The following is a 25,807-nucleotide window of genomic DNA, read 5'->3' as shown; positions in this document are numbered from 1 at the left end:
GTCTTTATTGTCTTCAACCCTTTCCTTTACCACCTGAGGATATCTCTTTGCCCAAATTCTGTCCCTCACAGATTGAAATAATCATCAGCCAATTCTGCTGCTAATCTTGCATTTTTAACTCTGAGCTCTTCCATATGAGTTCACACTAAGTCAGGGAATGAATTTTCAAATCCTCCAAAATAACAGTTCCCCCTAAAAGCGTCATATGTCTGATTTATTTTTAATGCCCCTATTCACCTCTCAAAGTTACTTTGTTTGATTCTTTCAAACTCAAAGTAGCCTGATGAGGTACCTTCTTTAGATTTCAAAACATTAGCTGTAGGCCTCTGGCACTAGTTCATCTGCATATTTGGTTTTGTTGACCTTCCCATACTCCTCAGGTACCTCCTCTGATAGTGATTCAAACACCTCACCACCTCTGTTTGCATTAACAATACCCCCGATGATCACTAGCCATTCCATTTGTTTAGCCACTTTCTCAAATGAAATAAAAAGGGCTTTCACATAGTTCTTGCCGAACGTAGCCAAGGCTTGGACATAGATAAACAGATCCCACCAGGGCTTTGGCTACACTGGGTTTACTGACCATCACTATTCCTACCTTTCACCTCTACACCCACCATTTCAAATTGTCTTTCACTTTTCAGTCCCAACTTCTGAAGTTCAAAATCTCTCTCTTTCTCCCTTTCCCTCTCGGCTTATCCATGCACTAAAGTGAGTAACTCAACCTGTCTGTGTCTGATCTATCTGGTAATTGGTGACAGAAATCTGTTCATCTGTTTATTGGGTATTTTACTGAGATTGGGACCAATCAATGACTCTCTGCTTCTGCAGCTTGAAGCTCAGGAAATGATCTGCAGCTCAGCATTGACATGGAGTGGCGGGGGAGAAAGTGGTTTGTTCTTCCAGACTCTCACCACCAGTTGTTGCCAACTCCCCTTCCTCCCAGTCTCTGATTGGAACAGGGACAGCGGATTAACCCCATTCTCCAGGATGTAGAAACCCCGAGATCAGAGAAGCTCCGAGTAAATGGGAAATGGTTCCAATGGACAATTTTAATTTTCACATCGATTGGAAGAAGCCAAACAGCTTCATCATTCCTGGTCTAAAGGCTTGTAACCACTGCCCAGGCTCAGCTGTGATGATGCCCTTGAAAAGGATGGTTTTCTCTTAAATTTCCACAGCCTAAGAAAACTAGACAGAGCAATTTGGAACCTTGGCCGGTGTTTATTCATGCATATGCAAATGAGATTCCCTTTCCTGTTGGGAAAAATAGATCTCCTCGAGCTGTTACCAATCAGGGACAATCTGCCACTTTTCACACAGACTTTACGTTATTCGAATACATCAATGAATTCATACATTAATCCATTCATACAGTCCCGGTCAGGTTCCATCTGTGATGTTTGAATCTTAACACCAGGGTACTGCCCAGGAAGTGGGATAGGCTGGGCTGGGGGAAAGGTAAACAGATGGCTAACTCCTCTGTCTTTAATCCTGTTTTAATGGGACATCTAACCTCATGGACTGGAACATCCTATCTCTTTACTGCCACTGGGGAAGGTCTTAGGCTGGCAGTTCTGGGTTTCCCATGGGAAAGGAGTCATTTTCTCTGGGCTGAGCATCATTCCCAGGAGAGTGTTAGTGTCTCACTGTCCTGTCTGATTTTTCTCTGTGCCTCTGGGACATGCCCATTTGTTTGAAGCTTTTCTCCTCTGTTTGTGTCCTGTTTGTTCTGCTGGCATGTCTGAGCCAAGCAGCCTGAATGCATTGGGTTAAATCAACTGCTTTTCTTAAACTGCCTTCTGTGGGAGATCGATGTAGGTTAGAGATAGACCAGGTATGTCCCAGGTTACTGTTCCAGGTTAGTGATAGACTGGGTGCCCCCTGGTTACTGTTCCAGGTTAGTGATAGACCGGGTGCCCCCAGTTATTGTTCCAGGTTAGTGATAGATTGGGTGTGTCCCAGGTTATTACTCCATGTTAGTGATAGACAGGGTGTGTCCCAGGTTACAGCTCCAGGTTAGTGATAGATTGGGTGTGTCCCTGGTTCAGCTCCAGGTTAGTGCTAGACTGGGTGTGTCCCAGGTTACTGTTCCAGGTTAGTGATAGACTGGGTGCCCCCGGTTATTGTTCCAGGTTAGTGATAGACTGGGTGTGTCCCAAGTTACAGCTCCAGGTTAGTGATAGACTGGGTGCCTCCTGGTTACTGTTCCAGGTTAGTGATCGACCGGGTGTGTCCCTGATTACTGTTCCAGGTTAGTGATAGACCGGGTGCCCCCGGTTATTGTTCCAGGTTAGTGATAGACCGGGTGCCCCCGGTTATTGTTCCAGGTTAGTGATAGACAGGGTGTGTCCCAGGTTACAGCTCCAGGTTAGTGATAGATTGGGTATGTCCCAGGTTACTGTTCCAGGTTAATGATAGACTGGGTGTGTCCCAGGTTACTGTTCCAGGTTAGTGATAGACTGGGTGCCCCCGGTTATTGTTCCAGGTTAGTGATAGACTGGGTGTGTCCCAAGTTACAGCTCCAGGTTAGTGATAGACTGGGTGTGTCCCAGGTTACTGTTCCAGGTTAGTGATAGACTGGGTGCCCCCGGTTATTGTTCCAGGTTAGTGATAGACTGGGTGCCCCCGGTTATTGTTCCAGGTTAGTGATAGACAGGGTGTGTCCCAGGTTACTGTTCCAGGTTAGTGATAGACTGGGTGCCCCCTGGTTACTGTTCCAGGTTAGTGATAGACTGGGTGTGTCCCTGATTACTGTTCCAGGTTAGTGATAGACTGGGTGTGTCCCAGGTTACTGTTCCAGGTTAGTGATAGACTGGGTGTGTCCCAGGTTACTGTTCCAGGTTAGTGATAGACTGGGTGCCTCCTGGTTACTGTTCCAGGTTAGTGATCGACCGGGTGTGTCCCTGATTACTGTTCCAGGTTAGTGATAGACCGGGTGCCCCCGGTTATTGTTCCAGGTTAGTGATAGACAGGGTGTGTCCCAGGTTACAGCTCCAGGTTAGTGATAGATTGGGTGTGTCCCAGGTTACAGCTCCAGGTTAGTGATAGATTGGGTGTGTCCCAGGTTATTACTCCATGTTAGTGATAAACCAAGTGTGTCCCAGGTTATTGATAGACTGGGTGTTCCCTGGTTACTATTCCAGGTTAGTACTCTTCTGTTTAGCACACCAATTCCTGTATTGTGTCCCAGACTCTCTCTTGTATCCACACTGACTCTATTGAATGTCTGTATGACTCTGATTCTGTGTTCGGGCTCTGTTCTGAGAGACTGCATTATCTAATTCTGACCCAGCTGGATCTGGCTGTGTTTATAATATCAGACAGGATTCAGACAGTGTGATAAAGTGGTGGATTGTTGGAGATTGTCACTATAGGGATGTGAATTCATGGTGGTCTGATGGGAATGTGTGTAAATGTTTGTCAAATTGTCCCTTTAATTTTGTTCTACAAGCACTAACTCATTGATTGTGATCGACACAGCAATTTCTGGCACTGAAGATTTTCCTGTTGTAACAAAGGTTGCAATGGTGAATGGAGTTATAGTTAATGATCATGTCAGTAATATTCAAAGGACAATTGCCAGGCAGCAATTCATGGCACAATCTTTCAATCAGTGTTCTGGACCAGGCCAGGCCCCACAAAACACTTTAAGAAGGTCACCCAGACCCGAACATTTTCCTGTTTTAAAGGCAGATGTGAAGTGAATATTCCAGGAGTGATGCAGCTGGTCAAACCACTCAGCTTGAAGCAAAACACAACTTATTTACACCCTACAGTTGAAACATGAACAAAAGAAAACAGAATTCGGAATAACAACTGACCCGATATAGCAACTTAACTAAGGAGCTGTTCCAAACCCTGTGATGCCCCACAAACATATCTCTTGGCAAAAAGGAATTTCAAACCCAGGTTCTTACAGGCAGGAGAGATTGCAGAGAGAAGAGTCAGGCAAGAAATATCTGTTGAAGCATGGAACCTTTTTTTTAACTGTAGCAGCTTCTCTGCTACCAGCAAGTTCTGACTGCCTGCTGAAAACAAACCAAACTAGAAAATGACCTGAGCTGGGAGAACTGGCTACTCCCCTGCCATTGTTTAAAGTAGCCATTTACAGACATATTGGCACCTCTGCCTTTACAACCCCTCTTGAAAAAAGCTGAGGACAAAATAACCTTGTCAAAGGGGCAGCATCGTCATACTCTCCAGTCCCTCTTCCTTCAATCCTTCACTCTCCACTTTCTCATCCTTTCTTCACCAATAGTCTTCAAGATCCACTCACTCACCCTGTTTTCAGTGGGATTTGAAGGACAAGTGTTATCGATGATTTCGGGAGAAATCACCAGCTCTTCTTCAAAACAGTTTCTCTTGATATTTTACACAAATTCCTGAGAACAGACATGATCTTGGTTCAACATCTCATCCGAAAACAGGCAGCATTTAAATTAAATGTCCCATAGGTCTTTGCAGCTTTAGCTGTGTTGTCTTTATTATTCATCTTGGTGAGTTTTCTCCCAGTTAGTGTCCTCAGTCATTGCTGCACAAATAACAAGGGGCTCTGTCTCTGTGAAAATCTCTCCAGTGACTCTTTAAAACAAACCTTATAATCTTCCTGCTTATCTCAAAATGTACAGAAATGACCATCTTCAGGATTGGATCCTCAGACACTGGAACCCCATGAGCTGAACATTGTCACCGTGATTCATGGTCAGAGCATCGATAGCTGGCAGCTCAGCTTTTAGATGGACTTCAGTGTCAGGATCTTGTTTAACCACCTGATCTCCATTGACAGTGTCAGGTCGCTCAGGGGAAAGTGATTCCAGTTCATAATGTGGCCTGAGTATTTGACCCACATTTCAGTCAGACAGAGGGATCCAGTGGGTAGATAGGGAGAAGGAGAAATTACAGCGAAAGGGAAATAGACATTGATGCAATGTTAGATAGCGACAGTACATACATGCACACACTTGGAGACATACACACTGACAGGCTCACCTAAACCAACAGGCATGCAGATCGAGATACAATGATAAATCCATAGGTCTACAAGTATTGTTTTTTTAAGGCAGGGCTAGATAGATTCCTGTTCATCAAAGGGATCAAAGGTTATTGGGATGAGATGACAATGTGTCACTTAAAACATGACTGGATCAGCCAAGATCTGATTAAATTGTGCAGCAGGCTCAAGGAATCAAATGGATTACTCCAGCTCCTAATTCTCATGTTTATACCCTTTACAATATCGGATCGTGAACAGACCAACAATGAAGAGCTACAGATCTTCACAGTTAGTCTTTTGTTGTGGAATGATTAAGACATTGTGAGCACAATATTTCAGTCTGGCACACCGAGGATTCCAGATGTCATTAACCAAGAGCTCTTCAAGAACATGGCACGGTAGCTCAGTGATGCCTGACAGTACCACGGAATTGGGTTCGATTCCAGCCTCGGGTGACTGTCTGTGTGGAGTTTACACATTCTCCCCGTGTCTGCATGGGCTTCTTCTGGGTACTCCGGTTTCCTCCCACAATCCAAAGACGTGCAGGTTAGGTGAATTGGCCACAGTAAGTTGCCTCACTTCCAGGAATGTGTAGGTGAGGTGCATTAGTTGGAGGTAAATACAGGATAATAGGGCAGGGGAATGGGACTGGGTGGGTTACTCTTTGGAGGTTGGTGTGGACTTGTTGGGCCGAAGGGACTGTTCCCACACTGCAGGGATTCTAAGATTAACACTGACCCGGCTGTGAGATGTGAGTGAAATCAGGAGAAATTCACCCCTCAGCCACACGTAGCCCTCAGGTTGGGGAGTGTAATAAGTACTGAAGGACACTTTACAATTACAAGATAGATCAGGACAGAAGGGAAAAGGATACAGAATTCAGATTGTATGGATATACGAAGAGTAAACGGGAAACATTGGAGTCACTCTTTTATGCTGTGTGACATGAAGGAGGGTGAGAGTAGGATCTACTTATATACCTCTGATGGGCTGCTCATCCTGAGCAGTTTTCTGTGCCACCTCAGCCCTGGGATGGTCCAGCAGTTTGCCGTCACCACGGGGATGCACACAGCTACCCCAGAGGGGCAAGACCAGCAGCAAATGGACACTGTTAACCTCGTAAACTATTAAAATGGGGATAAGAATTGCCAGCATCAATGTGCGTTGCATCAAATCGGCTACGCGATGTGTTTCTACGATGGCCTTCCTGGCCAACGTTAAAGCCGACGTCCTGTTCCTGCAGGAGTGTGGGATACCGCACCTCAGCAGCTACAGGAGATGGTCGAGCTTGTGGGCCCATGGGCCGTCAGTTTGGTCGGGGAGCAACGATAGCCGCGCCTCCGGCCTGGGTATCCTGTTGCGAGGAGGCAACTTCGCCATCTCCGAGGTTAAGAAGGTGCTGGGCGGGCGTCTCCTCGTCGCCGACGTCATGTACAGGAATGCTCCCCTGAGACTGATTAATGTGTACGCACCAGAGGGAACGGTTGGCCGTCCTGCAGCAGCTTCCACTGTTGCTGGCTACGTCCAGGCCGGTCATTCTGGCCGGAGACTTCAACTGTATCATTGATGCAGATGGACGATCCGGCGGGGGGGACAGTAAACTGGACGCCACGCCCAGAGCCATGATGGACACGGTAAAAGATGCCAAGCTGCACGACGTCTTCATCGCCCCTGCAGACGGAGCGCAGCGTAAATACACCTGGTCACGGGCAGACGGGTCTATCCGCTCAAGGATAGATTACCTGTTTGTGTCCCGAACGCTCTCGGTCAGATCCACCGACGTCAAGCCGGTGTTCTTCTCTGACCACTGCCTCCTGCTGGCCGACTGTCACCTACAGGACGAGCAGCGGGCTGGTAAGGGAACGTGGAAGCTGAACACAAAGCTGTTGACCCCGGGAAACATTGAGGAGCTCAAGAGGGACTACGCAGGTTGGAGAACCGTGAAGCCCCTCTTTGAGTCCCAAGCGGACTGGTGGGAAACAGTAAAAGGGAACATCAAGAGGTTCTTCATCCTCAAAGGTGTTCAGGAGGCGAGAGAGAGGCGGGGGAAACTGTCCCAGTCCAGGAAAGTATGCAGAGCCTGCTCCGGCAGCAAACGATGGGGGTGGATGTCACAGAGGACCTCAAGGAGGTGAAGGGCCAGCAAGCCTCGCTCTTTGCCTCGGAGGCCTCCAAGATAATCTTCCGGTCCAGGGTCTGCTCGGTGGAGCAGGACGAGACGTGCTCACGTTTCTTCTTCCCGAAGGTGCACAAAGAGAGCTCTGTGCTCAGCAGCCTGAAGGAAGAAGATGGCTCGCTGACGTCATCTCAGGCTGACATCATGAGGATCAGTAAATCCTTCTATACCAGTCTGTATGAAGCGAAGCCGACCGACAGCGCGGCCTCCCAGTCGTTCCTGTCCTCTATCACGGAGGTCTTAGACGACAGAACACGGGAGAGGCTGGACCAGCCGCTATCTCTGGACGAGCTGACCAAGGCCCTCGAGTCCTTCGAAAAGAATAAAATTCCCGGAAGCGACGGCTTACCGGTCGAGCTCTATTCCGCTCTGTGGGACTTGATTGGCCAGGACCTGCTGGAGGTGTATGTCAGTATGCTTCGGGCAGGTACCATGAGTGAATCCATGAGGAAAGGCATCATCACCCTCATCTCCAAGCGGAAGGGGGAGAGGGAGGAACTCAAAAATTGGAGACCAATCTCACTGTTGAATGCGGATTACAAAATACTGTCATAGGTAATCGCCAACCGGGTCAGGTCTGCTCTGGGGTCGGTGATTCACCCTGACCAAACCTGTGCTGTACCAGGCAAGCAGATCGCTGAGAGTCTCGCACTCCTCAGGGATACGATCGCCTACGTGCAGGACAGAGGGTTGGACACCTGCCTGATCAGCCTGGACCAGGAGAAAGCCTTTGACAGGATATCACACAGGTATATGAGAGATGTTTTCTCCAAAATGGGCTTTGGGGAGGGAATCTGCAATTGGATCAGACTGCTCTACACCAATATTGTCAGTGCAGTCTCAATCAATGGGTGGGAATCAGATAGCTTCCCAGTCAGATCTGGAGTCAGGCAGGGCTGCCCTCTCTCTCCTGCCTTGTTTGTGTGCTGCATGGAGCCATTTGCCAAGTCCATCAGGAAGGATGCGAGCCTGAGAGGGGTGACTATTCCTGGCAGCGGGGGCCTGCAGGTTAAGACCTCCCTGTACATGGATGACGTCGCCGTTTTCTGCTCGGATCCACTGTCCGTGCGCAGACTCATGTGCATATGTGACCAGTTCGAACGGGCCTCGGGGGCCAAGGTAAGCCGAGGCAAGAGCGAGGCCATGCTCTTCGGGAACTGGGCCGACCAATCCTCGATCCCCTTCACCGTCAGGACCGACCACCTGAAGGTGCTGGGTATTTGGTTCGGAGGGGCTGGGGTGTGCGCCAAGACTTGGGAGGAGCGTATCAGCAAAGTGAGGCAGAAACTAGGCAGATGGAAGCTACGGTCGCTCTCCATCGCAGGAAAAAACCTGGTCATCAGGTGTGAGGCACTCTCATTGATGTTATACATGGCACAGGTCTGGCCTATTCCCAGAACCTGTGCCGCTGAAGTCACCCGGGCCATCTTCCAGTTTATATGGAGGTCAAAGATGGACCGGGTCCGAAGGGACTCGCTGTACAAAGATCTGGGCAACGGGGGAAAAAATACACCCAATGCCACCCTCACCCTGATGGCCACCTTTGTGTGTGGCTGCATCAAGCTGTGCTTGGATCCCCGGTACGCAAACACCAAGTGTCACTACGTACTGAGGTTCTACCTGTCCCCGGTGTTGCGAAGATGGGCCTGGCCTCGCTGCAGCGGAACGCTCCGAGTAGTTGGACCGTTCCGTATCACCTGTCCTTCGTGGAGAAGTTTATGAAGAAAAACATCTTTGACCACAAGTCCATCAGGAAGTGGTCATCACGTAGTGTCCTTGAGACCCTTCGGGAAAAGGAGAGGGCGGATCCTATCGAGCGGTTCCCTGAGCAGACTGTCAAAGCCATTTGGCAGAATGCCTCATCGCCAGAACTTTCCAACAAGCACCAAGACATGGCTTGGCTGGTGGTGAGAAGGGCTCTGCCTGTGAGATCCTTTATGCACGGCCGGACTCTCAGCCGCATCGCACGCTGCACTCGAAGAGGCTGAGGGGGGGACGAGACTGTCACACACCTCCTTCTGGAATGTGCCTACGCAGAAGAAGTCTGGAGAGGAATGCAGTGGTGTTTGTCGAGGTTCGTCCCGAGCAGCGCCGTGACGCGGGACTCCGTGCTCTACGGCCTGTTCCCCGGGACCCACACCGAGACGAACATCAACTGTGCCTGGAGGATCATCAACTCGGTGAAGGACGCTCTCTGGGTTGTCCGAAACCTGTTGATCTTCCATCTGAAGGAGTTGACCCCGACTGAGTGTTGCAGACTGGCACATTCCAAGGTACAGGACTACATGTTGAGGGACGCGATGAAGCTTGGGGCAGCTGCCGCCAAGACGCGGTGGGGAAAGACCACCGTGTAACATCTGCCTGCCTAACGAAGAACAGGGGGCCCATGCAGTCATTTGGGCTCTGCTGACGCCTCAGCTCAAAATGTGGAGAGTAATCGTACAAACCTGTATATATGAATGATTACTGTCTCTGTATGCAAAGAAATGGAATGTTTACATATGTATGGCTTGACTGATTGTACAGATCATCAAAATATTTCTGAATAAAGTATATTTTTGAAATAAAAAAAAAGACCTGAGAGACTTCCCCATTGGGTCTGGGCGCCTTAAATACAAAGACCACACCCTGATTCCTGCCGGTGCGGGGGCGGGCGGGGGCGGAATCCAATTCTGACAGTTTCTGTTTCCCTGCGGGTAACTCAACCTGAGTGTGATCCTCCTGGGAACTGGTGACAGGAATCTGTTCATCTCTTTATTGGGTATTTTACTGAGACTGGGACCAATCATTGACTCTCTGCTTCTGCAGCTTGAAGTTGAGGAAATGATCTGCAGCTCAGCATTGACATGGAGTGGAGTCAGAGAAAGTGTTTTGTTCTTCCAGACTCTCAATAGCAGTTGTCCCCTCTGTTTTTTTCCCCAATCCCTGATGGGAATAGGGAGAGTGGATTCTCAGAATGTTGGTGATCCTTCTCTCCATCTCCCTGTGTTTTTCCCGGGTCTCTCCCGGTAAGTACAGAATTCAGCTTTCCATTCTCTCTCTCTCTCTCTCTCTCTGTGTCTGGGGTGAATGTGAATCTCTTGGGGAGAGTTTGAAATGGGGGATGTTTGACCAGCCGCCTGTTATACAGCCAGCCTGATCTTTTACACATTGAAGGCAGCACAGTCTGGGAGACTCTGATGGGATTTGTGTCCAGGTCTCCTGACAACAGGATGTAGAAACCCCGAGATCAGAGAAGCTCCGAGCAAATGGGAAATGGTTCCAATAGAGGATTTTAATTTTCACATCGATTGGGAGAAGCCAGACAGCTTCATCATTCCTGGTCTAAAGTCTTGTAAACACTGCGGGGAGGAGAAGGATACTCCATGTTTAACCCAGCCCAGGCTCAGCTGTGATGCCCTCATGGTTGAATAGGCCGGGTTATCTCAGACACCAACATCCTACTGGCCGTGTATAAAGGGCTGATTAAAAAGCTCAGTGAAGGACAGTGAGGATCCTGCTCTGGATTGTCCATCCCCCTGTTTGACAGAGAGAAGTTCACACAGTGACTGTCTTTTTTTAATTTCAAAAATATAGTTTTTCATAAAATAATTTGATGGTCTGTACAGTTGGTCATGCCATACATACGTAAACATTTACATACAGAGATCAGAATTTGTCATGTGTGTATACACGTCTGTACGTTTACCATCCATATATCCATATATTTAGCTGAGGCGTCAGCAGAGCCCAAATAACTACGTGGGCCCCCTGTCCTTAGGCAGGCAGATGTTACACGGTGGTCTTTCCCCACCGCGCCTTGGTGGCAGCTGCCTGTCCCCCATGGTCTCACACATCATCCGCCCAAATATTCCTGATTCTCTTCATTTCAGTCTGGATTCACTCACTCCACATCTTTCCTGGTTATGGTGATAAACTACAGACCTGCCCCTGGGTTAACCTGAATTCCTCACTTCAGATGTTTCCTGGCCTGGAGAGTCTCCTCAATATCCTTCTTCAAGTTATCCTGGGATATTGTTCCAGGTTAGTGATACACCACGTGTGTCCCAGGTTCCTGTTCCAGGTTAGTGATCTCTGTTTAATGTCCAATCCCTGGATTGTGTTCCAGCCTCTCCTATGTCCACACTGACTCCATCGAGTATCTGAGTGACCCTGATTCTGTGTTTACTCCCTGTTCTGAGAGGCTGCAGCAGCTAATTCTGACCCAGTTGAATCTGATTCTGATGATTATATCAGACAGGATTCTGACAGTGTTATAATATTTTGGGTTATTGGAAATTGTCACTGTGTGGATGGACCTCACTTTGACCAGCTGGAAGTGTGTATAATTGTTTTCAATCTGATCTTTACAGATATAACATGTTGAAAGTGATTTTGAGAGCAGTCTCTCACATTAGTGATGCCCCTGGGATCTGTGATGTGATTCTGGTTTTGTGGCCCAGGTACATTAATATGATGTTTATGTTGGTATTGAGTAACACCCTGCTTTTATTGTTTGTTTTACAGAGACTAATGTAATCACTGGGATTTACACAATTGTTTCTGGAATTAAGGATTTTCCTGAGGTTACAAACACTGGAACAGTCAATGGAGTTTTAATGAATTCTCATGACAATAAAACCAATCGGAACATCCCCAGGCAGCAGTTCTTGGCAGATTTCTTCGATATGAATTTCTGGGATCATGTTACAGATATAGTGAACAGACATGCAAACATGGCGAAGGAAATTCTGAGTACAATAATGAAGAGGACAAACCAGACATCTGGTAAGATCAGGCTTGTTGAATTTCTCTGTTGTTGTCCCCTTTCATCATAAAACCTCATTCGTTCCCCAACCCTGTCATTTGGGCCCCAGGACTGGGAGAGACATAATAGGCCTCGATGCTTCCCCTATTTCTGTGAGAGTTTTCCACCACCAGTGCACCACCAACATTCATCTCAGTCCTTCATATCTTTTGAGGGACCAAAATAGGGAACTGTAGACACAGTGCGGTCAAATATTTTTACATAGGTTTAACAAAACATCTTTTTTTATTATTTCAAAAATGTACCTTACTCATAAAATTATTTTGGTATCTATACAAATGATGATGCCATACATTCGTATATATTCCATTTCTTTACATACATAGATCAGAATTAATCATTCGTATGTCCAAGTCTGTACATTGACCATCCAGGTATTCTGCTGAGGGGTCAGCAGAGCCTTTCTTTTTATTTCAAAAATATACTTAATTCATAAAATGTCTTGATGATCTGTACAATTGGTCATGCCATACATCCATAAACATTCCATCTCTTGGTACACAGAGACAGAGTAATCATTTGTATATACAGGTCTGTGCCATTACATTTTTAGCTGAGGCGTCAGCAGAGCACAAATGACTGCGCGGGCCCCCTGTTCTTCTTTAGGCAGGCAGATATTACACAGTGGTCTTTCCCCACTGCGCCTTGGCGGCAGCTGCCCCAAGCTTCAGCGCGTCCCTCAACACGTAGTCATGGACCTTGGAATGTGCCAGTCTGCAACACTCAGTCGGGGTCAACTCCTTCAGCTGGAAGATCAGCAGGTTTCGGACCACCCAGAGAGCGTCCTTCACCGAGTTGATGATCCTCCAGTCACAGTTGATGTTCGTCTCGGTGTGTGTCCCGGGGAACAGGCCGTAGAGCACGGAGTCCCACGTCACGGCGCTGCTCGGGACAAACCTCGACAAACACCACTGCATTCCTCTCCAGACTTCCTCTGCACAGGCACATTCCAGAAGGAGGTGTGTGACAGTCTCGTCCCCCCCCCGCAGCCGCTTCGAGTGCAGCGTGCGGTGCGGCTGAGAGTCCGGGCGTGCATAAAGGATCTCACAGGCAGAGCCCTTCTCACCACCAGCCAAGCCATGTCTTGGTGCTTGTTGAAAAGTTCTGGCGATGAGGCATTCTGCCAAATGGCTTTGACAGTCTGCTCAGGGAACCGCTCGATAGGATCCGCCCTCTCCTTTTCCCGAAGGGTCTCAAGGACACTACGTGCTGACCACTTCCTGATGGACTTGTGGTCAAAGGTGTTTTTCTTCATAAACTTCTCCACGAAGGACAGGTGATACGGAACGGTCCAACTACTCGGAGCGTTCCATGGCAGCGAGGCCAGGCCCATCCTTCGCAACACCGGGGACAGGTAGAACCTCAGTACGTAGTGACACTTGGTGTTTGCGTACCGGGGATCCACCCACAGCTTGATGCAGCCACACACAAAGGTGGCCATCAGGGTGAGAGTGGTATTGGGTGTATTTTTTCCCCCGTTGCCCAGATCTTTGTACAGTGAGTCCCTTCGGACCCGGTCCATCTTTGACCTCCATATAAACTGGAAGATGGCCCGGGTGACTGCAGCGGCACAGGTTCTGGGAATAGGCCAGACCTGTGCCACGTATAATAGCAATGACAGTGCTTCACACCTGATGACCAGGTTTTTTCCCGCGATGGAGAGCGACCGTAGCTTCCATCTGCCCAGTTTCTGCCTCACTTTGCTGATACGCTCCTCCCAAGACTTGGCGCACGCCCCAGCCCCCCCCCGAAACAAATACCCAGCACCTTCAGGTGGTCGGTCCTGACGGGGAAGGGGATTGAGGATTGGTCGGCCCACTTCCCGAACAGCATGGCCTCGCTCTGCCTAGGTTGACCTTGGCCCCCAAGACCCGTTCGAACTGGTCACAAATGCACATGAGTCTGCGCACGGACAGCGGATCGTAGCAGAAAACGGTGACGTCATCCATGTACAGGGAGGCCTTAACCTGCAGGTCCCAGCTGCCAGGAATAGTCACCCCTCTCAGGCTCGCATCCTTCCTGATGGACTCGGCAAATGGCTCTATGTAGCACACAAACAAGGCAGGAGAGAGGGGGCAGCCCTGCCTGACTCCAGATCTGACTGGGAAGCTATCTGATTCCCACCCATTGATTGAGACTGCACTGACAATGTTGGTGTACAGCAGTCTGATCCAATTGCAGATTCCCTCCCCAAAGCCCATTTTGGAGAGAACATCCTGTGTGATATCCTGTCAAAGGCTTTCTCCTGGTCCAGGCTGATCAGGCAGGTGTCCAACCCTCTGTCCTGCACATAGGCGATCGTATCCCTGAGGAGTGCGAGACTCTCAGCCATCTTCCTGCCCGGCACAGCACAGGTTTGGTCAGGGTGAATCACCGACCCCAGAGCAGACCTGACCCGGTTGGCGATTACCTTTGACAGAATTTTGTAATCTGCATTCAACAGTGAGATTGGTCTCCAATTTTTGAGTTCCTCCCTCTCCCCCTTCCGCTTGTAGATGAGGGTGATAATGCCTTTCCTCATGGATTCATTCATGGTACCTGCCCGAAGCATACTGACATACACCTCCAGCAGGTCCTGGCCAATCAAGTCCCACAGAGCGGAATAGAGCTCGACTGGTAAGCCGTCGCTTCCGGGAATTTTATTCTTTTCGAAGGACTCGAGGGCCTTGGTCAGCTCATCCAGAGATAGCGGCTGGTCCAGCCTCTCCCGTGTTCTGTCGTCTAAGACCTCTGTAATAGAGGACAGGAACGACTGGGAGGCCGCGCTGTCGGTCGGCTTCGCGTCATACAGACTGGCATAGAAGGATTTACTGATCCTCATGACGTCAGCCTGAGATGACGTTATCGAGCCATCTTCTTCCTTCAGGCTGCTGAGCACAGAGCTCTCTTTGTGCACCTTCTGGAAGAAGAAACGTGAGCACGTCTCGTCCTTCTTCACCGAGCAGACCCTGGACCGGAAGATTATCTTGGAGGCCTCCGAAGCAAAGAGCGAGGCTTGCTGGCCCTTCACCTCCTTGAGGTCCTCCGTGACATCCACCCCCATCGTCTGCAGCAGGAGCAGGTTCTGCATGCTTTCCTGGACTGGGACAGTTTTCCCCGCCTCTCTCTCGCCTCCTGAACACCTTTGAGGATGAAGAACCTCTTGATGTTCCCTTTTACTGTTTCCCACCAGTTCGCTTGGGACTCAAAGAGGGGCTTCACAGTTCTCCAACCTGCGTAGTCCCTCTTGAGCTCCTCAATGTTTCCCGGGGTCAACAGCTTGGTGTTCAGCTTCCACGTTCCCTTACCAGCCCGCTGCTCGTCCTGTAGGTGACAGTCGGCCAGCAGGAGGCAGTGGTCGGAGAAGAACACTGGCTTGACGTCGGTGGATCTGACCGAGAGCGTTCGGGACACAAACAGGTAATCTATCCTTGAGCGGATAGACCCGTCTGCCCGTGACCAGGTGTATCTACGCTGCGCTCCGTCTGCAGGGGCGCTGAAGACATCGTGCAGCTTGGCATCTTTTACCGTGTCCATCAGGGCTCTGGACGTGGTGTCCAGTTTACTGTCCCCCCCGCCGGATCGTCCATCTGCATCAATGATACAGTTGAAGTCTCCGGCCAGAATGACCGGCCTGGATGTAGCCAGCAACAGTGGAAGCTGCTGCAGGACGGCCAACCGTTCCCTCTTACCCACTGGGGCGTACACATTAATCAGTCTCAGGGGAGCATTCCTGTACATGACGTCGGCGACAAGGAGACGCCCGCCCACCACCTCCTTAACCTCGGAGATGGTGAAGTTGCCTCCTCTCAACAGGATACCCAGGCCAAAGGCGCGGCTATCGTTGCCCCCCGACCAAACTGACGGCCCATGGGCCCACCAGCTCGACCATCTCCTGTAGCTGCTGAGGTGTGGTATCCCACACTCCTGCAGAAACAGGACGTCGGCTTTAATGTTGGCCAGGAAGGCCATCGTAGAAACACATTGCGTAGCCGATATGATGCTACACACATTGATGCTGGCAATTCTAAACCCCATTTTAACAGTTTTCGAGGTTAACAGTGTCCATTTGCTGCTGGTCTTGCCCCTCTGGGGTAGCTGTGTGCATCCCCGTGGTGACGGCAAACTGCTGGACCATCCCAGGGCTGAGGTAGCTGTCCGGCTCCACGCTGGAGCCATTTCCCCGCTCTGGTGTCTTCGGGTCGGGCCCAGGGTCCGCATGGTCCAGTTCTCCATCTGACAGCGGAGTCCACGGCTCGCATTGCCACCTCCAGCCATCTGTGCGTAAGTGGGGCCCCCCCCCCGGTCTTGGGCAGGTCTTGTACATGTGGCCCGCCTCTCCGCACAGGTTGCAGCTCTTTGCTTCCTGACAGTCCTTAGTCAGGTGACCCTCCTGTTTGCAGTTCCTGCAGATGGTCACTTTGCAATCCGCCAGCACATGTCCCGACTTCCCGCAGGTTTGGCACACTTTTGGCTGCCCTGCATATGTCACGTAGCCTCTGCTCCCTCCAATTGCGAAGCTCGAGGGTGGGTGGAGAATGTTCCCATTGTCATCGACCCTCAGAGTTACCCTGACCTGCCGCTTACTGGTCCAGATCCCAAAGGGGTCGACCACATCAGTGGCTTCTCCCTCAACTTGGACGTACCTTCCCAGAAAGGTCAGGACATCAGCCGTTGGAACACAGGGGTTGTACATATGGATTGTAACAACCCGACTCCTCTGTGCAGGAAGCACACACAATGGGATCGCTGACAAGATGGAGAACAGCGGCTCCCCTTCCTTTTCCTTGAAGACCTTCAGGAGCTGTTCGCACTGCTTCACACTTCTGAAGGTCACGTCAAAGTAGACTGCCCCAGGGAAATCCTGCAGGCAGTACACGTCCGCTGCAGCGAACCCACAGCATCCTAGCAATACCTTCTTAATAAACAGGATGCGATGCACCGGTGTATGACCCTCTACCTTCTTCACAGTCACCCGGACTGTGTTTCGAACTCCCTGCCCAGGGCTGCAGACAGCTGAGGAGGTCATAGCTCTGAGATTGTCTGGTCGTCCTTAGGTATCGTGGTATCTTCCCTGCCAGGCAGTACACGTCCGCTGCTTCGAACCCGCAGCACTCCAGCAAAATATTCTTCACAAACACCGTCCGATCGATCGGTGTGTGCTCCTCCACCTTCTTAACAGTCACCCTGACTGTGGGGAGACCATCTTAGATTTTGTATCCATTCCTGTGTTTGGAAATCCCATTGAAATCTCAGCTTTCAATGTGACCCACCTTCCAACCATTGCTTCGGCCTTTTGGCTCGGAATATGTGTAGTTCCTGAGGACCAGAGGAAGAGATTCTGCTCGAGTGCTGTCGGTTCGACGCAGCGGACGTGTGCTGGCGGGGGAGAAACCAAGGGGATCGTGCTGCGAGTCGTAGGAACTGCTGGAGACCATCGCTGGATCGTGATTGGACGTTGGAGGATCGTTGGGTTGTGCTGACCTGCTCTAGGTGGATCTTTATGCTGGCTTCGGCCTAACACCAATTCAGGTACCAGCCAACCTCTGAGCCTCAGCAGCCGCTCGCAGCCCTGGCCAGGGCATTCGCAACACAGTCAGGGTGACTGTGAAGAAGGTGGAGGAGCACACACCGGTTGATCGGATAGTGTTTGTGAAGAAGATTTTGCTGGAGTGCTGCGGGTTTCAAACAGTGGATGTGTACTGCCTGCAGGATTTCCCTGCGGCAGGCTATTTCGATGTGACCTTCAGGAGCGTGAAGAATTGCGAGCAGCTCCTGAAGGTCTTCTCCATCTTGTCAGCGGTCCTGTTTTGTGTGCTTCCTGCGCAAAGGAGTCGGGGTGTAACAATCCAGATGTACAACCCTCACGCCCCAGCAGCAGATGCCCTGACCTTCTTGAGGAGATACGTGCAGGTCGAGGGAGAGAGTACCGATGTGGTCGATCCTTTCGGGATCTGGACCAGCAAACGACAGGTCAGGGTAACCCTGAGGGTCGATGCCAGTGGGAACATCCTCCACCCACCCTCCAGCTTTGCCATCGGAGGAAGCAGAGGTTACCTGACATACGCAGGGCAGCCAAAAGTGTGCCGAACCTGCGGGAGGTCAGGCCACATGGCGGCGGATTGTAAGGTGACCGTCTGCCGAAACTGCAAGCAGGAAGGCCACCCGACCAAGGAATGTAAGGAGGCCAAGAACTGTAATCTGTGCGGAGAGGCGGGCCACATGTACAAGGCCTGCCCAAGACGAGGGGCCACCACCTACACACAGATGGCCGGAGGTGGCAACACGAGCCGTGGACCGAGTAAGACCAGCAAGGTACCACAAAACAGCACGGGAACGGTGTCTGGAGGCACCCAGAAGGAAGGGCAGGCTGTAGCGGAGCAGACGGCAGACAGTGGGGAGGTGCAGCAGCCGATCCAAGCTCCTTCAGGACAGACGGAGGAAATGGAAGAGAAGGGACCAAAGGAGGCAGAGGATTGGATTACCGTGAAAAGCAGGAAGAGGAAACCTCCCAGAGCCACCCAGCGAAGGGGGAAGCGACACCTACACGGCGAGGATACAGGCAGCTCTTCCGACGGTGAGGACGGGCGCAAGGAGGGTCGTCACCAGAGGAAGAGACAGAGCGCTGCGGGGAAAAAGGAGGGCAGCACCGCCCAAGCACGAAACGACGATCCTCTGAGGGGATGGGTAAAGGCCTCCCCCCACCCGGTGAGAACCAAGAGGTACCCACCGGCCCACAGCTCCAGGTAACGGGGAGCAGCGGTCCTGTGACAGCCCCACTGTCAGATGGAGAACTGGACCATGCGGATTCTGGGCCCGACCCGAAGACACCAGAGCGGGGAAATGGCTCCAGCGTGGAGCCGGACAGCTACCTCAGCCCTGGGAGGGTCCAGCAGTTTGCCGTCACCACGGGAATGCACACAGCTACCCCAGAGGGGCAAGACCAGCAGCAAATGGACACTGTAACTGGGGAGAAGGTATTACATAAACTGATGGGATGAAAGGCAGATAATTCCCCGGGACCTGATGGCCTGCACTCAAAGGTAATGGGGACGTTGCTGAAGCCAATCATAAGGGAGGAAATAACTGAACATTTAGATAAATGAAGCTCAATTCACTGGTGTCCAGTGGATGTGGCATATCTAGACTTCCAGAAGGCATTTGACAAGATGCCACATAAAAGACTGATCCTGATGATGAGATCCTAGGGGGTTTAAGGTAGAGTATTGGCCTGGAGAAAGGATTGGATAACTGACAGAAAACAGAGGAACAGGAAAAATGGGTCCTTTTCTGGGTGGTGAAGTGGAACTATCTTGTGCTGCTTGGTTGAGTTGTCAGAGTTCAACTATTTACAATCTGTATAAATGATCTGCAAGGAGGGACAGAGTGTTGGGCGGCACGGTGGCTCAATGGTTAGCACTGCTGCCTCACAGCACCAGGGACCCAGGTTCGATTCCTGCCTCGGGTGACTGACTATGCAGAGTTTGCACATTCTCCCCTTGTCTGTGTGGGTTTCCTCCAGGTGCTCCGGTTTCCTCCCACAATCCAAAGATGTGCAGGTCAGGTGAATTGGCCATGCTAAAATGCCTGTAGTGTTAGGTGCATTAGTCAAGGGCAAATATGGGGTAGGGGAATGGGTCTGGGTGGATTGCTGATGGGAGGGTCAGTGTGGTCTTGTTGGGCTGAAGGGCCTGTTTCCATGCTGTAAGAAATCTAATCTACTATATTGTAGTTAAACTCATGGATGATACTAAGATTGGTGGGGAACCAGGCTATGATGAGGAGATAATAAGTTTCCAGATGGATATTGGCTAGGAGAATGGGCCAGACTCTGAGAGGTGGAGTTTAATGTGGGTAAGAATGGGGTTGTTCATTTTGGCCGGAAAATAAGAAGGCAAATTGTTATTGCACTGGGAAGCAGATTTGCAGTGTGTCAGTGCAGAGGGATCTGGGTGTTTTTGGGCATGAATTGAAGAAAGTGGATACGCAGGTGCAGCATATAACAAGAAAAGCAAATGGAATACTGGCATTTATTGCAAAGAAGTGTGGTTACAATTATATAAGGCATTGGTGAGACCACACCTGGAGAATGATGTCCAGTTGTGGTCTCCTTACCTAAGGGAGGATGTGGTGACATTGCAGGCAGTTCAGACGAGGTTCACCAGGCTGTTCCAGGGATGAAAGGGTTATTGTACGAGAAGCAATTGTATAGCTTGGGCCTGGACTCACTGGAGATCAGAGGAATGAAGGAGGATCTGATTGAGGAATATAAAATGCTCAAGGGGATTGATAAGATTGATATCTAGCAGACATTCCCCTTGTGGGACAGTCTTGAACAAGAGGTCATAGATATAGAGAGAGGAGGTCGGTTCAAAACTGAGATGAGAATTACCTACCCCTTTCAGGGGGTTGTGAATCTGTGGAACTCACTGACCCAGAGCGAGGCAGAAACAATCAACAAATTCAGGACAGAAATGGCTACGTTTCTGATGGAAAGCAGGATAAAGGGGGATGGGAGCAGGCAGGAAGGTGGCGGTGAGACCAGGATAAGATCAGCCATGATCATGTTAAATGGTGGAGTGGACTCAAAGGGCTGACTTGCCCACTCTCCCTCTGAACTCCCATGTTACTAGAATTAACTGGGAATGTGTTTGAAAGCAGCATATCAAGTGTAGCACTGGAATCTATTACTTGTTGTCATGAAAACAGAAAAAAACAATTGTAAAGTAAACAAAGCTAGAAATGAAGAAATATTAAAAAATGAAGAAATAGATAGAACGATCACTAACATTAATCATGTTTAGTTCTTAGCAAATCAGTAAACAGTGGGATAACAAATGAATTGAGAACAGGAGGGACAGTAAAGAGAATATTTGACTGTCACGGTCCATTCATGATCTGGAGATATATTTGAATCAGGTTGTGGAGATATATTGTGACCCCTTTGGACCAGCGGGGACTTGAAACAGGGCATTCTGGGAAACTGCCCCAAAATAGGCCAACTCATTCTGTTTAATTTGTGAGGAATGGATTAAACAACAAGAACAAATGTAAAAACACTGTAATAATTAGAGGAAATTGTATAGAAAGTAGATACATAGAGTTGCACAGCTCAGAAACAGACCCTTTAGTCCAACTCGTCCACGCAGACCAGAAATCCTAAACTGATCTAAGTCCCATTTGCCAGCTTTTAGCCCACATCCTTCTTAACCCTTCCCATTGTAAGCCCATCCTGATGCCTTTTAAATGCTGTAATTGTACCAGCCTCTGTCACTTCCTCTGGCAGCACATTCCATACTGGCACCATCCTCTGCATGAAAAAGTTCCCTGTTAGGTCCCTTTTAAATCTTTTCCCTCTCACCTTCAACCTATGCCCTTTAGTTTCGGACTCCCCTACCCTGGGCAAAAAAACTTGGCTATTCACCTTATCTATGCCCCTCATGTTTTTATAAACTTCAGGGAAAATAGCTCCAGCCTATTCAGTCTCTCACTATAGCTCCAAACCTTGTAAATCTTTTCTGAACCCTTTCACATTTCCTATTGCAGGAAGTACAGAATTTAACACAGCATTCGAAAAGTGGCTGAATCAATGTCCTGTACAGCTGCAACATGATATCCCAACTCCTGTACTCAATCCACTGACCCATAAAGGCAAGGAGACCAAACACCTTCTTCACTATCCTGTCAGTCTGTAACTCCACCTTCAGGAACTATGACTCTATACCCCAAGGTCTGTTTGTTTGGCAACACTCCCCAGCACCCTACCATTAACTGTGTAAATGCTGCTATGATTTACGCAAAATGCAACACCTCACTTTTATCGAAATTAATCTCAATCTGCCACTCCTCAGCCCATCTGATCAAGATCCCATCATACTCTGATATAACCTTCCTCACTGCCCACTACATTTCCTGTTTTGGTGTCATCTGCAAACGAACCATTACTAACCATTCCCTCCTATATGCACATCCAAATCATTTATTAAAATGACAGAAAGCAGTGGACACAGGTAGTGAGTAACTTAAAGAGATTGATCCTCATCTCCATTCCGCCAGGCTCAGGGGAAGAGATTGCACAGCCCCACGTAGGGAGAGGGTCCTTGTAAATAACACACAGAGTCCGATCGTGGGCCAGAGCCTGTGGGAGGCTGACAGAGTGGTCACAGACAGACATGGACTACATCCCCCAGAATGCAGCCTGTGATTGAAACAAATGACCAGAAGGACTGGGCCTGTCGTTCCAGGACAGTGGGAATGTGAGCACTGGAATTCTGACCCGGATCGGAGAGCACATTCCCTATCTGCTCCAGGTTGAGGTGTGAAGCAACCACTGGAGAAAGGGTCAGTGCTGCCCGAGTCTGGGGCCCTGGAGATTAGCACCGTGTGTAACCCCCCTCTCCCTGGGCCTGATACAGGATCCCCCTTCCCCTTTGATCAGATTGTTCCTCTGGTTATTAATTATTAATTATCTATGACTGTTTGATCACCAACAGGAATTCACATTTTTCAACGGATAACTACTGTTGAGGTCAGTGATGACGGCAGCATTAAGAGATCGATGAGATTTGGATTTGATGGAGAAGACTTTATCAGTTTGGAACCAGACAGAATGAGATGGATCGCATCCAATCCCATTGCAGTGATGACTAAAGAGAAATGGAATTCTGATGATTCCTGGAACAACTACTGGAAAAGACACATGGAAGAGGTATATGTTGAATATTTAAAGAGATATCTGGAAGCTGGAAAGGAATATTTCAGAAGGAAAGGTATGTATTTCAGTTTTGTTCCATGTTCCGATCTAACCTCACTGATCTATGAAGCCGCTCTCCCATTCCATTCAGTGTCTGTCTATTGTTTGTGGTTTCACCCTTTCCCATCACAGTTCAGCCTGAAGTGTTCATCTCCAGGAGGGAGCCCAATGGTCAGGACAAGCCGCTCACTCTCTCCTGCCTGGTCACTGGGTTTGATCCTGCAGACATTGAGGTGACCTGGCTAAGGAATGGAGAGGTCATGTCTGAGACACATTCCTCGGGGGTACGACCGAACCACGATGGGACCCATCAGATCCAGAAAGAGATTGAGATCAATGCTGGGGATGAGGATCAATACTCCTGTCACATTGAACACAGCAGCCTGGCAGAGGCCCAGCTCTATCAGTGGGGTAAGGGACTGGGCACAATGTTTGTGTGTGTGTGTGTGTGTGTGTGTGTGTGTGTGTGTGTGTGTGTGTGTGTGTGTGTGTGTGTGTGTGTGTGTGTGTGTGTGTGTGTGTGTGTGTATATACATGTGACAGATGAAACCATTTACAGGACACTTTTTCACTTCCTTGTTTGCAACTACCCACCTTGATCTCTGTGTTGATATGTCATGTTGGTCTCAATTGCGTTAAAGATTTCAATTCTAAGTTTGAAAGGATCTCCGAATCCCAAGCTTCTAGAGCCTTTTGGGGATTCCAGATTCCCACAGCCCTGTTATTGGTGAAGTACTCGTTGATTTCCTTCTGGAATAATCTCACCAGAATTACAAGAAGATGCCCTTGTATTCCAGGCTTCAGCACCAGACATGGGCCCAGATTGTCCAGCAGCCAGACAGTCAGAGACTGGACACTCCCTGAGAGAGGAGGGTCTGGACCCCTCAGAATTCCTGACTCACTGAATGGGATTTGTCCAGGAAGTTTCAACTTCCGATGGACAATTACCTCGCATCTGAAACCCTTTGGGAAGACCTCAGGTTCTGAGGTTAGGGATTGGAAGCTTCTTTAACTCCTAGTGTGATGATGCTGCCACTTTAAAAGGTTGTTGGTGTCCTAGTTTTTGTTTTGAAGAGAGGTTGTAAGGCAGAGGCAATAAACTCGCTGCTGCTGATGACTGAGGTAAACAAGTTGTGAGGCCTCTAGGTGTTTTTTTTAAGTTGGAACAATAGAAGCAGTCTGAATGGGCGTGGCCAGCTCTCACAGATCCAGATTTCTCAGTTTGGTTTTTTCAGTTACATCAGAAGCCTTTGCGGTCTCAAAAGAGTTGGCAGCTTCAGTGAATGTCACCTGGCTTCTACTGTCTACATTTTTTTCTTGATATTATTTCCTCCTGGGTTGGAGAACTGCATGTAAGAATCTGTGTCTGAAATTACCTTTTTAGCAAGGTGTTTATAGGATGTTACAATATTGCAGCAGTTAATTAGTAATAGGTACTGAGTTTGGTTGCATTTTTCAATTGTTAAGTTATTCTAAATTTCTCGTTCTTTTGTTTGTATTTTAATTACAGCGTTTAAGTAAATTGTGTTTTGCTTAATGTTGAGTTGTTTGACCACCTGCGTTGTATCTGGAACACATCATTTCCCATCGAGCTTTAAAATAAGAAACAATTCAGATCTTAGACTACCTTCTTCAGATATTTTGAGGGGGCCTGGTGTGGTCCCTAACACCAGAGAGCTGGAAAACCGACCATCTCCAAAGGTACTGCTGATCCCTCCATTCACACACTGACGAGGATATCTGGTCAGTGTGGGCAAGTTGGACTGAACATACACACTTGTTGTGTGACTCTTTAACTCTTTGACTCCATCCCCTCAAACACATGACCTGATATTCTGCAACCAACACTTGACCTCTCCCCAGCACCAACAGCAGCTCACCGTCTCCAGACGTCTGTCAAACTCGCAGTGCATCACCCTGGACAGACAACTGGGACACAACACAGATCTCTACAACTGGATCCCTAACAAGGCCCCCTCACCAGCCCACTGTGGCACCCAAACCCCATTCCATTGGTACTCAACATCCCCAACACTCACCAGTGAGTTCCCAAACTGCCCCTTGCCCAACCACTGAGGAAGTGCCTTCTGGGTACCGAACTACACCCCTCCAACCATTCACTCACTCCTTCACCTCACCCAAGGCCGATCTACCCCACCAGCACTAGTAAGGACAGGACACAGAGATATTGGGGAGAATGGGAACTGAACTGTCTGGGGAGGTAACCCCCAGGACAGGTACAACACGATGTTTATACCCCTATCAATGGGATCCTTGGTGACTTCACTGGAGAGTGAAATCGGGAGAGGGTGAAACCAGCATTTCAACCAATCCCAACAATTCCCAACAGCCCGGAGCAGTTATAATTGTTCCCAATTAACACAGAGCTAGAAATAAATCCAGGAACAGAGAGAATCCTGATATATTTCCAATGTGTTTCAGAAAATCTGAAAAGCAATTGGCTGCATTCCCAACTTGGAAGTCTCATTGCATCAATGGTCATTCTTTTGGCTGTTATTGTCGGGATAGTCGGAATAATCATCTGGAAATGGTCACGGAGAGGTAAGAATCAGAGAGAGGGGAATGTGGAACTGAGGGGACAGAGTGAGTGTGGGGAATCTCCAGTACTGGGAGTACAGGGCACTGTGGGGAATGGAACTGATTGAATTCCCACACACAGATACACACGTATAAACACGTCTCGTTCCCTGTCTGATCTTCCTTTACGTGATCAGCCCAGACCAGGTCTAATATTGATCATTAAAGCCACTGCACCCAATCAGATCCTCACTGACTGAATATTAATGGAATGGAAGGGATTTTTTGCATCTCGAGGGGATGCAGGGGAGGGGAATATGGGAATGAGGATTTCTGACACAATCCCTGTAAAACCTTCCTTACTGCCTTGTTTGTGTGCCATCACCTTGATAAATTTTGAACAGCTGTTTACAGTCTCTGAGAATGGATTATTCCCCATCCTAATGGACATTTATTTTGTTTCTGCAGATTCCCCAAGTGGGACCTACACAACAGCTCCCAGTAAGTGGCTGAGGGGACAGACTGTTGGGAATGGTGGAGAAGGTAATGGGAGGT

The 25,807-nt window shown here is 49.1% G+C and overlaps 1 protein-coding gene across 1 annotated transcript; it reads left to right on the top strand.

Moving 5' to 3' along the window:
- The first annotated feature begins 9,990 nt into the window (after positions 1-9,990).
- Positions 9,991-23,400, top strand: LOC148140929 (class I histocompatibility antigen, F10 alpha chain-like). Its single transcript, XM_087979690.1, has 4 exons — positions 9,991-10,183; positions 11,682-11,942; positions 22,455-22,730; positions 22,847-23,400. Exons 1-4 carry the CDS (start codon positions 10,132-10,134, stop codon positions 23,311-23,313), a joined length of 1,056 nt encoding a protein of 351 aa, XP_087835816.1. The 5' UTR covers positions 9,991-10,131; the 3' UTR covers positions 23,314-23,400.
- Positions 23,401-25,807: the final 2,407 nt, after the last annotated feature.

Source organism: Chiloscyllium plagiosum, unplaced genomic scaffold (genome assembly GCF_037043375.1).
Source record: "Chiloscyllium plagiosum isolate Xiang-an unplaced genomic scaffold, Cpla_swu_hap1 HiC_scaffold_35, whole genome shotgun sequence".
Classification (NCBI taxonomy): domain Eukaryota; kingdom Metazoa; phylum Chordata; class Chondrichthyes; order Orectolobiformes; family Hemiscylliidae; genus Chiloscyllium; species Chiloscyllium plagiosum.
This window is presented reverse-complemented; position numbering and strand designations above follow the sequence as displayed.